We start from the raw sequence: 14418 nt of genomic DNA, 5'->3' as shown, positions 1-14418 counted from the left end.
CTCAAAAAAGTATTTTTTAAAAGCATTCAAATATTTTTTAAAGTTTAAAAAACTTTCTGCCCGGCCGCCCATCGTCTGGGATGTGAGAAGCACCTCTGCCCGGCCGCCCTGTCTGGGAAGAAGTGAGGAGCGTCTCTGCCCTATTTTTTAAAATGTTTTCAAAGCGTTCATAAATATTAGGCTATTGTAATTTACCTCATTCTTTTTATACACTATGGGGAAAAAGAAACTATTACAATTTTATACCGTTGCATGTTAACCTTATCCCCCAACAAACTCTGGGGAAGGGAGATACTGTTTGCCATCAGCAAGTAGATACCATAGTTATTTTAAATTGAATCAATTTGTCCCTTTTCCTGCGTACTTGAAATAACTAATATAGGTATACCTACATGCTCATTCAGAATACTGTCTAAAACCCAGATAATCTCAAAAATGTATGGTGCATTCCATCTCCCTAAAGAATTCTCATAGTTGCCCAGCTTTGCTTCTAAGTGCCAGATTGTCAGGTTGGCACAAGCCCAAAGACAACACACATCGCAAAATGAAAATACTCCACCCTAAACGTTTTCATAACCTGTGTGCACTTTTCTAAGAGAAGCCAACACTGGCAGTAAACCTGAGTATAGGAATGCGTACAATGTGGGACGTGATGATTTGCATGAGATAACTAAAAACCTTACCCTTGACTTACTACTTTCAAAATAAACTCACTGAGTATAAAATAAGATGAAAAAGCATGTAACCAGAGTCTTTCTGTAAGTTTCATCCCTAAAGGTGTTGTTATTTTCTTTTTTTTTTTTTTTTTTTTTTTTTTGAGACGGAGTCTCGCTCTGTTGCCCAGGCTGGAGTGCGGTGGCGCAGATCTCGGCTCACTGCAAGCTCCGCCTCCCGGGTTCACGCCATTCTCCTGCCTCAGCCTCTCCGAGTAGGTGGGACTACAGGCGCCTGCCACCACACCCGGCTAATTTTTTGTATTTTTTTTAGTAGAGACAGGGTTTCACCGTGATCTCGATCTCCTGACCTCGTGATCCACCCGCCTCGGCCTCCCAAAGTGCTGGGATTACAAGCGTGAGCCACCGCGCCCGGCCTAAGATGTTGTTGTTATTTTCATCAATCATGACATAGAATCTAAAGGGTTTTGATTGAATAACCTTATTTATACAAACTGTCGAGTCTCACTACAGTAAAAGGAAAGAACGATTGGCCACGGCATTATTTTAGTGCAACAACAATTAGTATGCCTATGTGGAGGCGTAAATCTCTATGAATTATGTAGGAGCCCTATAAAGGCAAACAGAAAGCATGTGTATGAAGCATGCCAAGTATGATAGAGTATCCCTTAACTGTCTAGATCGTTAGGCAGAAGCCAGAATTTCCTAAGCATTTCTAGGGAAGTATTCATCATTTTCATATGTCACAACAATAACACCACCAAATACATACTATATATGGGTACTTTTCTTGGAAATACAATAATCTCAAGGCATAGAGATATTAAAAGATATAGCCATTATTCTTATTTTACAAAGAAAGAAGTCATGTCAAAGTTAGTTACAGATATAGACTGAAACAAGTTACATCAGTAGAGACACAAATCCCATTCAGATATTCTGGTTTTGAAGTAATTGCACCCTACTAACTTTAAGAAAATTTAGGAGTTATTGATAAGTTCGTAGTTTGTACTTAAGTTAGTTTGGGTGAATTTCATAAACTTAATTGCTAGTCCTTAAATTAAGAGGGGACATGCTCATGTACATGAGTGACAAAGAAGAAAAAGGATAGTGTTTCCTTAGGCTGATTTAAGAATAATTTTAACTTAAAATATGACTCTTACAAGTCAGATAAACAATTGTCATATATTTCTACATTCCAGTCTACACTGAATTTGTTTATATCAATGCAAAGTGTGACCAAAGGATGCTTAGCCCTATTCTTTGAAGATGATATAGAAATACCATGCTTCATCATCAGAAGACATGTAATCTTATAATCTATAGTCTTATACCTGAGCAGAAAATGAATTTACCTTTTTTAAAAAAGAAACCCATAATGTAACAGTTAAATATAGTCTTAAGGACCAAGAAAGCTTATAATGGTAGAGATTTACTTTAATTCCTGTTCTTCTAATGTATTTCTGGTATATTATACAGTATTCTGAGATCCTAAATGTTCTAGAGTACATTAAATAACTGTGAAATATTTTTCCGACCTGTATTTATTACTGAAATTACTGAACTAATGGCTGCAAAACCTCAAATAATACTGCCCAATATAAATCTTTTGAAATATCCATATAAAGCAAGGAAATGCCTTTGTGTGTGTGTATATTTGCATTTATAAGTTTAGAATCAAATTTTTTAAGTTATGCTTAGCTGTTTAAAAAGATGCACTTTTAATGTGTTTAAATATAGTTTCTATTATCTATATGTTTGCCCTCAATTTTGCAAAAAGGTTAGTTTGATTTAGCTTTCCAGAAACATCTTTATCAGTCATTGCTTGATTTTTATCATCCAAATGTAATTTGACTATTATTTTAGACTAAAAAATATTGACACAAATGAATGAGTAGATTATGAAATAAATAGGAGATTTTATATTAAGCATCTTACATTTTATAAGATTTTCAGGATTTTTTTAAGACAAACATTTGTCTGCTTCCTTAAAGTGAAAAGTTTCTAAACTATTCCAAAATGTTCCCAAACTAAATGATTTGTTTAAGGATTTTGGAGACATGAGTTTTAACAAAAAAAACTTAACATTAATTAAAAAAAAAAAAAAAAGCCTGGTGTTATGTCAGTAGTGTTTTTTGTTCATATGAGAGAGACTAGTATTATGTCCGTGGGGATAGCATGCATGTTAGATAGCTGTATTAACTCTTTGATTTTTGTTCATATGTCAGACTTGTCTGTTTTATAAAGAAAGATGGGGAGTTGATATAGCCCATTTTGTGTAGCACTTGTGATAATTTTATATTCCATTTTTTGAATTTGTTCATTTCAATAGTGCATTATCACTTTAAGATTCTGGTTGGTGCTTAAACTACAGTAACTAAAGGTTATTTTTCATATTTTAACCAGTTTAGCCAGAGTTTTTAGTACTAGTATTAACTTTTGAATTATGTTTGAGGTCTTAGACTTTACAGCATGTTTAGTTTCTTTTCATTTCTTATTAGTATTTTTCAGTACTTAATAGTCTCTTGCCCCCACCTCCAACAAGAACTTTCCTCTCTGTTCAACATCAGAAACATTTTCCTTTTGGCATGTGCTTTCTAGTTCCCCAAACACTATAAGCAAATTGGAAAGTTCAGCTGTCATTCTTGGAAGGTTACAGATCACACTAGCAGCCTGAGTAATCCAAGGGGTTTTAAGTATCATAGCATTTAGTTTAAAGTGAAATTTGCTCTGACAGGGCTGGCAGACCAATAGGAAAAAGAAATATTTGTGCTTGGAGAAGTGCATATGTAGAGACCAAAAGTATAACTGATGGCTGGAAGTGATTTCAGTCTAAAAAAACAAATCATTAAGAGAGTGCATAGGGGTAAAATACACAGTTCATATTTTAAAGAGTCTCAAAATGAACCAGCAACTAAGGTTAGCATTACATAGTAATTAGTTGTGGTGTTCAGGCTTTAACTCACTCACTACCAGACAGTATAGTTAAACTATCGCTGAAAAAACATTGCTACTTACATGATATTCTCTAGTTTAAGCCTATAGCAGTAATTTTTGTACCTTAAAAAACCAAGGTATTATGACAGATTATATAAATGTTGAACCAGTAACAGACAAACAATTATTTAAAGGAGGTGCTAATGACTCAGTTTATTGACCTAGGGGTTATTTAAGCTACTCAGCAAGTTCCCTTAACATTTGGTGGTATGAAATGAAGCATTGCTTGATAGTATAGAACTGCCAATTTCAAGAAGTCCTTGTACTTAATGGAAGAAATGTAAGTTAAAGATGACTAGATGGCATACCTTCATTAAAATATTGCCAGAAAAAGCCTGAGACCATTATAGGTTTGAGTAAATATTCACTTCAACTTGATAATCACATCTGACAACTTCCATTAGGTACCTATTAGAGCATTTTTTCTGTTAATAAGTACAAATAAGGAAAAATAAAGTATCTTTTAATGGCTCAAGTTATTTCTTGCAAGTCTTTTTTCTCTTCAAGAAAGCCTGTTGTGAGCCAGAGGAATCTAAAATTTATATTTTTTTCCTTGAATATGCAGATAAATAATAATAAAATGGGTCAGACACGGTGGCTCACGCCTGTAATCTCAGCATTTTGGGAGGCTGAGGCAGGTGGATCACCTGAGTTCAGGAGTTCGAGACTAGCCTGGCCAACATGGCAAAACGCCATCTCTACTAAAAATACAAAAATTAGCCGGGCATTGTGGCACGGGCCTGTAATCTCAGCTACTTGGGAGGCTAACGCAGGAGAATCACTTGAACCCAGGAGGTGGAGGTTGCAGTGAGCCAGGATTGCACCGTTGCACTCCAGCCTGGGCAAGAAGAGTGAAACTCCACCTCAAAAAAAAAAAAAAAAAAATAGTAATAATAAAATGAAAAGGACTTCCAGCAAGATGGTAGACTGAGCTAATTTGGAAGGGACCACTCCTATGCAGATAATGTGTAAATGGTGAACAAAAATGTAACAGAAATTTATATGACCAAGTTCGTAAGAAAGCTAGGGAATACCCTAATGACAAAAAAACACCCACTGGAATACTGAACTAGGTACGGGTTATTTGGTAAAGGAAGATGGAACTGAATTCTCTAAATAAAGCCTGGAATTTCAATTTTTTTCTCATCAGTTGAAAAGAGGACTAAATGATGTTAATTAACCAGCGCAGAGAAGTGGCCAAAACCTGTCTTTGCTCAAAGACCCTAGGTAGGCGAAGATAGTCACCCATGTGAAAGAGAAGTCACAAGCTTGTTTTATGCACATGAGTGGGTTCAGAATTTACACCGTATACTTAATTCAGGGAACCTTAGTCAAGAAATTGCCATTTAGACTGTTTCAGGACAGCCATCTCAATGAAAACATAAAAAGGACCATCATGAAAGAGAATCATCAGAATGTAATGGAAATCCCATTTTATCAATGTTCAATATGCCATGGGGTCTAAATTTGATAAGCCTTGTTTTAAAGCTTTGTAAAGTACATGACAGTACAAGACAAGCGCTCTAACAGCAAGAGTATTAGGATGTCCAAGAATTAGAGTTAATAGAAAAATCTCAATGAGACTATATAAAATGTAATAAAAAAGTAAATTAATAAAAAGGAATAGAAAACTTAATGCAATGATATAGTATCAAAAAGTACCAAGTATAACATCTCCACATTAAAATATAATCACTAAAATATTACTCTGGAGGCAGGTTAATCAACAGATTGAGATGTATAAGAAAAGTATAACTTGAATGAAATTAGAGGAGAGTCAATGAAATGGAATTTCTTTACCATTTAGAATAAATCAGTGTAACTATTTTATACATGTTCCCTTCATCATTAGTACAAATTAGTATTTATCTGAAGTATCTCAGTGTAGTAACTAAATTGAAAGGATTTTTCCCCAAGGTGTTGTTTTTCACCGTTAGAACTGACAGATGTCCTTCAAAAAATGCTTTTAATAAACTCCAGATGAGTATTTTAAATACAGCCTCCCACTACTCATATAATTTGCCCTTGATTTTTGAAAAAAAATACTAGTTTGAATTCATTAAGAATAAGATTCTTTAAGATGCTGTAACCATTTAGTTTTATTATAATAAACAGAAAATTTATAATTATGCACATAAAAGATTAAGAATAAAACTAAATGGAAAATGATGACTAAACTTGATATATGCTTGTGAAACTCATTAGAAGACTGCTTAACCATGCTCTTGGATTTTATTTTCTCAACAATACAAAAGTTCAAGTTCAAAGAAATGAGTAATACCTTTGAGCAACTTAAAATATATATTTATTACATATAGATTTCTAGAAACAAGATGCCATTAATATCAGTTCAATGAAAAATTTTAGAAGCTATGTTATAGTAATAGTACTTTAACATGCATGCATGTTGCATTTTTCAGTGTTCAAGACAATTAGCATCTTTTCTTATAACCTATTTTCTTAGGCACCCAACATTCACAAAACTTTTTTTGCATATAACTGATAGGTATTTCTATTTAGCTGTAATTTATTTCATAATCATAAAACTGGACATTAATTATCTGCAAAAGCAATGGATGCCACATTCTATGAATGTGAAATGTGCTGAGAAGTTTAAATTTAATAATCCTTGCTTTGAAATTTTGTAAAAGTACCTGATACTCAGTGGTAAGACAAGCTCTCCATCTAGTGGTTGGTCTATAAGTGACAAACATTTAGATCTCGATGTAGTAATACATCATTTTACTAGTGTTAGGTATTGTTTTATACTTGTTATTTCGTTCAAGAAGAGCACATCTCTTCTTATTGTAAGAATTTCAAGGAGAAAATATTCTCTTTTCCCAGAGTAGTTCAGCCCTGTAGAAGATAGGGGCAACTTCTACAATCTAATTTCATCTCCATGGAATACCACAGCATCTCAGTTATTTGATGAAGCATATTCCCATACTAAGGGGGCAAAATTTGCTCTATTCCAATGAAATATAATCTTTAAAATTTCCAGCCAGTTTTGAAATTCTTCTCCTTTAGTCTCAGTCCCCAATATGTAAAGGTATAACTTTTTTTTTTTTTTTTCTTGAGACAGGGTCTCACTCACTCCGTTGCCCAGGCTGGAGTGCAGTGGTGGTCATGGCTCACTGCAGCCTCAACCTCCTGGGCTCGGGTGATCCTCCTGCTTCAAACCCATGAGTAGCTGGGACCACGGGTGTGCACCACCATGCCTGGATAATTTTCTGTATTTTTGTAGAAATGAGGTTTTGCCATGTATTGAACTCCTGGGCTCAGGCAACCTGCCTACCTCAGCCGTCCAAAGTGCTGGGATTTTAGGCATAAGCAACAGCACCTGGCCTAAAAAAACTATTTTAAAAGAGAAAAGATGGTCCAGGAACAGTGGCTCACACCTTTAATCCCAGCACTTTGGGAGGCCAAAACGGGTGGATCACGAGGTCAGGAGTTCAAGACCAGCCTGGCCAAGATGCTGAAACCCAGTCTCTACTAAAAACACAAAAATTAGCTGGGTGTGGTGGCACACACCTGTAATCCCAGCTAATTGGGAGGCTAAGGCAGGAGAATTGCTTGGAACCTGGGTGGCAGAGGTTGCAGTGAACCAAGATCATGCCACTGCACTCCAGCCTGGGCAACAGAGCAAGACTCCATCTCAAAGAAAAAAAAAAAAGAGAAAAGATAACATTGTTGTGAATTGTAGCATATTTGATCTTTGTTATTTCTGCCAGTACCCCTCCGTAGGTTCTCATTACTTCACATTTGGACAGCTGTAATAGGTTCTTCAATGTTCATGATTTTGCCTCTCAACCCCCTTTCCTACTACAATTATCTTTCTAAAACATAGAATTTGGTCATTCTCTTTCTTAGCAACCATTGACAACTCTCCAGTAGCCACCAGTTCTTAGCAGGGTTTATGAAAACTTCAATATCTAGTCCTAACCTCCCTTTCTAGCCTTATCTCCTGCCATTTGCTTATGTCATAAATCTAAAACTTTAACCATAACAAACCATTTGCTCTTCATCAGCCACTCCTCTCTGTTGCTTAGGCTGCTCCACCATCAGGAATTCTGTCTCTCTTTGCCTGTGAGATCTTACTTGACTTTTAAGACTAATTCATTTATGAATTCATGTATTTTTTGAATGCCCACTCCATGTCAGATACAATACTAGAGGCGAGGGATATAGCAATGGCCAAAACAGTCCTTGCCCTCCATGGTGTTTATTTTCTAATGGGAAAGAAATACAGTAACAAAGTATGTCAGGAGGTAACAGATGCATTAAAATCGAAGTGTTTTGTATGAAGACTTTCTAGCTGCCAAGATTCTCCTGTAGCAATTTGTACGTGTCTCTAATATACTCTTATATTAAATATTTGGCCCCCTCTTTTCTTCTGTAGCAATTTATACATATGCTGCAGTAGTATGACATCAGGTTATTATCAGAATATTTCTTCCATGTTAGGTGCCTCCAATCCTTATAGTCAAGGACTATGTCTTATTTATTATTGCCTTCCCAGCACCATGTTTTTTCCTTGGCTTCAAAAACTATACTTATCACATTGTAGGAACTCAATAAATGTTTCTGCTATTTGGATAGGTGGATGGATGGGCAAATGGTATATAGAGTCACTATTACAATAGACCTAAATTTCCAATGACAAATCATACTTAAGCTGAAATTACCCTGATGATCAATTAACAATCTACTTAGAAAGATAAATATACTGATTTTGATTCTATAATCAATATATTAGAGAAATTGATAAAAAGAATGAAGTATTCCAAAAAATTATGGAGAAGTAATTTCATACAGTTTTATAATATCCTGGAAAGTTTCTTCCTATAACAGCTCATGTTAAATTCTTTCACTTGACAATTCCAAAAGAATTCCAGCCTTCAGTATTACCTGATGGATCACAAAGACTGGTTTGCTAAGAGTAATCACTGTTGCCTATTTATAAATATGTAGTCATAAATGATTTTGTCTTGGGAAGAAGAGAATTCCTAAAGACAGGCTCATACTAAAAAGATGAAGTTTAGCATGGTAGTTATAAGTAAAATTTTGAATGTGTGTGTGTATGTATACACACACAACTGTAAATATGTATATAAAAAAATGTTACATATAACTATAATTCAATATTATATAATGATATACAACTCAATGTTATATATATACACATATATACACAGTCAATTAGAAGCTGTCAATATTAGGCAACTTTGTGATAATGTCTTCTTAAAATTTTTATTTAAGATTAATACAGTTTTAGCCTACAATAGTATAAAGTCAGATATAGGATCTTTTATTCTGTTCTGGTTTCAGACCACATTATAAGTATCATGTTAATTTTAGCTTCTTCATTTGAAGACAAACAGTTGAAAATGGAAGTGGTTTTAGAGAGCAACTGAGATGGTAAAGATTCGAGACCATGTAATGAGGCTTGAGTAAACGAGGGTTGTGAAGCAGTCATATCAAAGAAGAATTGGACTCCTTGTGTGGTTTCAGAGGGTAATTCTAAGACTAATTGAACTGGATTTTCGAGCTGTGTAATAAAGAACTTTCCAACAGTTTTACATATCCATAAATGGAATGAACTACCTTGACAAAGTAGTGAGCGCTTCCTTCTGGAGGTGTTCAGACAAGAGCTGGATAGACCCTGTCAAGGCTGTTGTGAATAAAAGTGTAGCCGATATTATTTCTTAAAATGTTCCCAAGTCAAAGACTTCCATGAGCCTATGAAAAAATAATTTGGCCTGCATTTATTCTTTTTGTAGCCATTTACTAATAAATTCATTACTTGCTCTACATTGATATTGCTGACCTAGGAATTTAAAAAAAGAAAAAGACTTGTGTTGCTTTTATCTCATTTTAATAAAATAATGATACTTTTCACTTATGCAGCACTTTTCATCCAAGGATTTCAAAGTGCTTTACAAATACGCACTAATTAAGCCTCACAAACAGCCAGAGGTAGGTGATTTTCTTCTCTTTCTACAGGAATGTCAACTCTGGCCCAGAAATTTAATAAGAGCCTGTGAGTGCCTGGGATTCTTTACTGGCTGCCATTCCCTTGTAATGTGCTGCATGTGAAGCATCACTTGTCATTTCCAGATTTCTTTGTTCCTGCTCTGAATCATCTCAAGTTTAGAATTCTAATGATTGCTATTACAAATGTGTTTGAAGTCTTGCAAATATTAGCAAAAATTCAGTCTTCTGCTTGCTGAATGCTAATTAGATTTCTAAATTTGTTTATTTAAAAAAACGTACTCTAGATATGGTTTTCTATTTGTTGCCGGGTTTTAAATATAATTTTTCTCTTTTAAAGAATTTGTCATTTTTCTTTCTAGGTACCCAGAAATAATTGTTCTTAGGAGATAAAACTTAATGGCACATTGACTTTTTGGCCTTATCATTCCTAGTTATCTTTTCACAATAAACAATAACCATTTTCTTTGGACCAGAATTATGTATTTTCAGGAAGAGACACTGTATTTTGGTGATTCAAAGGTCCAAAATATGTTATCTGAACACTAAGGAAAAAGGTGAAATGACACTAAATAAGTAATCCTGTAAAGAAAAAGTACTATAATAGTTGCATATACTAATCTAGAGGGATACACCACTTTTTATGTGGGTTAGGAGTAGCAAGAAGAAACTATGTACATACAGAGACATGCACCCTACAAGATTGGATTAAATTCCAGTATACTTATAAATAGCCACATATTCAAACTATCATCTGAAGCAAAATGGCCACACAAGGCAAGAGCAGATGTGGCATATCACAGCTTACTTTTCCTTGCTTCTCAGGGCCCCTAGTGAGGGCATACAAATTCCTGTGATACACACTATTGAAGTCAAGTCTTTCCAGATCAGGAAAGCACAATTTTTCCTGCAACATTGCCTTTTTATATTTATAGTTTCTATCTCTTTCAAGAACTTACATGAAGAATCTGTCTGCTTCTGTTTAAAGGAAAACTCTCCGGGTTTTGAACTAAACTCAGCATTGCAAGGCTATATCCTTTCCCTAAGGAAAAAAGTCAAGTGTCTACATGTTCCAAAAGAATGTCTCCAGGTTTCAGCATCCTAAAAAGCCTGATTTCCCCCACTATATTAGAAAGAAGCAAATGAGAGGGTTTAAAGAAACAAACTATTATGTTTCACAGTGAATTTAACTAAAATGTATGTAGATATAGTTGATTTTTCATAATACAAAAGGACCTAGGACCTATGTCGAAGTACTCTCCAAACTGATCATAAATGTTTTAAATATTTTTTGCTTTAAACAGCAAGTTCATCTGTGATACATAATGGAGAATTCCAGAAAAGATCATTTTAGAGTTTGGTTTCAAATTTTATTCCTTTTTCCCAAAATGATATTCGTATATAGAAATTCAAAAAATTAAATGATGTCCTCTACACTGTAATACACACAGCTGTCTCTGGGTGAACTGTTGACTGCATAAATAGATCTTTACCATAGTAACCTAAAGACCATACTGTTCAAGACCAGAGATTTACAGGTTCAGAAACTCAGACTCATCAGTGCTCAAGGGCCAGTCTTTCACTGACTTGGGACTGCAGATTTTTATCAACAATGTGCGTGACATATTTTAAAAAGAAAAAATCCATTTGTTAATGTACAATGAAAGTTATAACCATCAGGTGGATTAGGTAATATCTAAGTTTATTATTTAACCTGTTGGCAAATTACATGGGAAATTACAATGATCAATAGTTTGCCTATTAGTCACAGAAATAAAAAAAAAAAAAGGGAGGGGGAGAATTTTGCAGCTTGAACGTAGAATGGCCTCAGACTCTGAGAATGTTAAATTCCCTTCCTGATTGAGGACCAAACTGCAAAAAGGCCAGATATTCCTTATGGTGTTATAGCTTACCAGATCACCATGCAATCGCTTAGGTTGCTCCAACCAGCATTGTAGCTGCAAAGCTCCTTGTTCTGTGCCAACGACTGGCGAACTCCCTTCTGAGGACCATCTTCTTTTAGGTAGAATTACAGTGATATTGCTAACAAGTTGTCTGTGAGATACTCTGAAGGTGCCTTTGCATGTTTCCTCACTGTCCCACATATGCCTCTTGTTTTCATATTACTGAAATAGATCTTGCCATAGCCCCTAGATTGAGAAACAAGCATAAGATTAACTTGAGTTTAACCTAAGTCTACTGCTATTTGGCCTCAGAGGAGTTGCTAAAAAAGATAAGGACTGGTTGAAGACAGGTAATAAGCAGAAAGATGAAGAAGGAACAAGTTGAAATCCAAGCTCTGTAATCAACAGTTATATAATTAAGAGTTCTTTAGATACATGATGACTTGTTAGCCTTAGTGCTTGCAGAGAAGTTTTCAATAACTTATCTAATTTTAAGCTGATACCAGTGTCTCTTAGTTCACTGACTCTACTAATTTCTGAAGCATCTTTCAAGCTACTTCTTGATTCCCTCATCACAAAATTTAGTCTCTCTTCCCATGACATGAAAGTTAGAAAAAGTGCTTATATTTTTACCATTTCAAAATGAAATGTAGACTTAAAAATTTCAACCAACTTTGAGAAACTATAGACAGAGTTTTTATGTAGAAGGAGCCCAAAACAACAAATTTTGTCCAGGATCACTCAGTACAAATGCTAACCTGAAACTTGTATTTCAGAACTTCCATTCTCCTAAAGGGTAGAGTCACTGGACCAGTATGTGTTATATGTATTTTGGCTCTTTACATTTACTCTTTAGTTCCATCTTAATACACACAAGCATGCGTGCACACACACACATTCACACATTTATTTAAAACATTTTAATAGTTACTTCTAAAGTGTGTCAACTTAATCTCACTCTGAGTGTGACAGGGAGTTAGTGCCTATGTGAATATATTTTTTCATCAGATTCAGCTTTTGCTATTGAGGGAAAATTATCTTTCCATCTCCTCATGTAGTACAAACTTAAATCTTAAATCATTTAAATATGTTTTATTTTTCCAAAGCTTACATTTCTGCATTACAAATGGTTTCCATTGATTGGAAGTCAAGCTCACTAGCATTCACTGCATGAGCTATGCATGAGCATGTTAAGGCCACCATGTTCTGCCTGGCAAAATAAATACTTTGTCATTTTCCTAAGTGTTGGATAATTCCCTGACCTTTAGAAAGGACTTTGCAGAACAGATCTTCCTCTAAATAATGTATTAATAGACCAACAAGTAATTTTTTTACAATAATAATCATAAAGTTTAACATACTTCAAGCTATCTTTACAACTCTGAAGGTTATCTTTGGGTTTCTGTTATTCCCATAGAATAAGTTGAACCAAAATTTGTAATTGTCTTGCTGTCACTCAAAAGAAATAGATACGTTTTGTAATTGTTTGCATTGAGGAATTAGAGGAAGGATTTGCAGATCAAATCTGACTAATTTTCACATTTTGTCAAATTCCTTATCTTGTTCTTTTAATCATAGGCTTATGGTATGATTTGGCCCTGCATGAGAGTTCACTGATATAACTCAAACACATGTTTTTACTAAAAGTGGAATTAGTCCTATATCTTCATATGAAAAGACATTATAAACAGCAAAACTCACTTTACTACAGTTTTCTTTTTATCATTTCCTAGCAATATATTACTGATCATTGCTAGCATGTAAAATCTTTTCATATTTTTGCTTAAGAGCCATATATAAGTAATTTATTAAATAAAACTTTTCTGATTTGATTCTTCCACTTTGTTTCAAATAGTACCTACTGACAGAGGTTTCCTATACTTTTAACACACATTGTTAGAAGTATTTTATTATATACACTTTTAATGGCTCTATTAACCTTAAAAAAAAAGTTAATGATATCCACCTAAACCACTATCCCTGCTAGGAAGAGAATCTTGGTGGTGTAAAAATGTAGGCCTCTTAATCTGCATTGTGCATGTGTGATGAAAAACATAGCTTATCATTCTTTTTTCTCTTTTTTAGCCTTGGAATGGATGGCTTTGGCCAACCAGTTGGCATTCTTGGACGCCCTGCCACAGCATATGGATTCCGCCCTGATGAACCTTACTACTATGGCTATGGATCTTGATAAAGTATCTGTTTCCATGTGTAATCTCAGCTTAGAAGAAATCTGTGTGGGTTGGGTTAATTTTGGATCTTTGCCTAATAATGCATGTTGATGTTATTGTGGGTCTGTGTTTGTTTTTATTTTTATATGTTGTTAGCTGCAGATTAACCCCAGCCCCTTCTGTCTTCTGTTAATTACAATTGATACTGACATTGTTCACTCATCAAACCACATCTTGATGCTAAGTAACATTTCCCATGAGCCTCAAAACTGAATGCTGAAAAGCTACTAGACTGGAAAACAAACACTGCATTATGTATGTTAAGTGACTAATTTCAATTAAAAAGCATAAAGTGAAAATGAATAAGTGAAAGTCATGTGTTTATATTTCACACATTTCATTATGAATTACATGTTATTATAGGGTGCACATTAATTTTATTTTTTCTCCTTTTCTTCTGCTTGTAAACTCTTGAGTAATTTGTACAATATATGCTACCTTTAAAATTTATAAAAAGAACATCAACTTCATATTCCATGCCATGTGCCTGAAAGTTCCCTTCCCAAAGTTTATTAACTATGAGTTTTTAATTAATAATGGAACATATGTCATAAGTTATTTATGGTTATAGTCTCTTTGGTGGTTTTAATTCATATCTTCCTAGTTGTAATATAGAAATCC

General features: G+C 34.4%; 1 protein-coding gene across 6 annotated transcripts in view; it reads left to right on the top strand.

The window, feature by feature from the left end:
* The window catches only part of KIFAP3 (kinesin associated protein 3), a 175365-nt gene extending 161265 nt beyond the window's left edge, over positions 1 to 14100 (top strand). For 3 of the 6 annotated variants that reach the window (XM_063627208.1, XM_063627210.1, XM_063627212.1), the window contains one exon: positions 13652 to 14100. In XM_063627208.1, coding sequence (XP_063483278.1) covers positions 13652 to 13757 — 106 coding nt within the window. In that variant the 3' untranslated portion in view covers positions 13758 to 14100. Of the gene's footprint in view, positions 1 to 9674; positions 13609 to 13651 lie in introns of those variants that run through there. The other 3 variants (XM_063627209.1, XM_063627207.1, XM_063627211.1) reach the window with 3 other exon arrangements.
* Positions 14101 to 14418: the final 318 nt, after the last annotated feature.

This window comes from Symphalangus syndactylus, chromosome 12 (assembly GCF_028878055.3).
Source record: "Symphalangus syndactylus isolate Jambi chromosome 12, NHGRI_mSymSyn1-v2.1_pri, whole genome shotgun sequence".
Lineage (NCBI taxonomy): Eukaryota > Metazoa > Chordata > Mammalia > Primates > Hylobatidae > Symphalangus > Symphalangus syndactylus.
The sequence above is the reverse complement of the archived record's forward strand: the minus strand, read 5'-3'. Positions and strand labels throughout refer to the sequence as shown.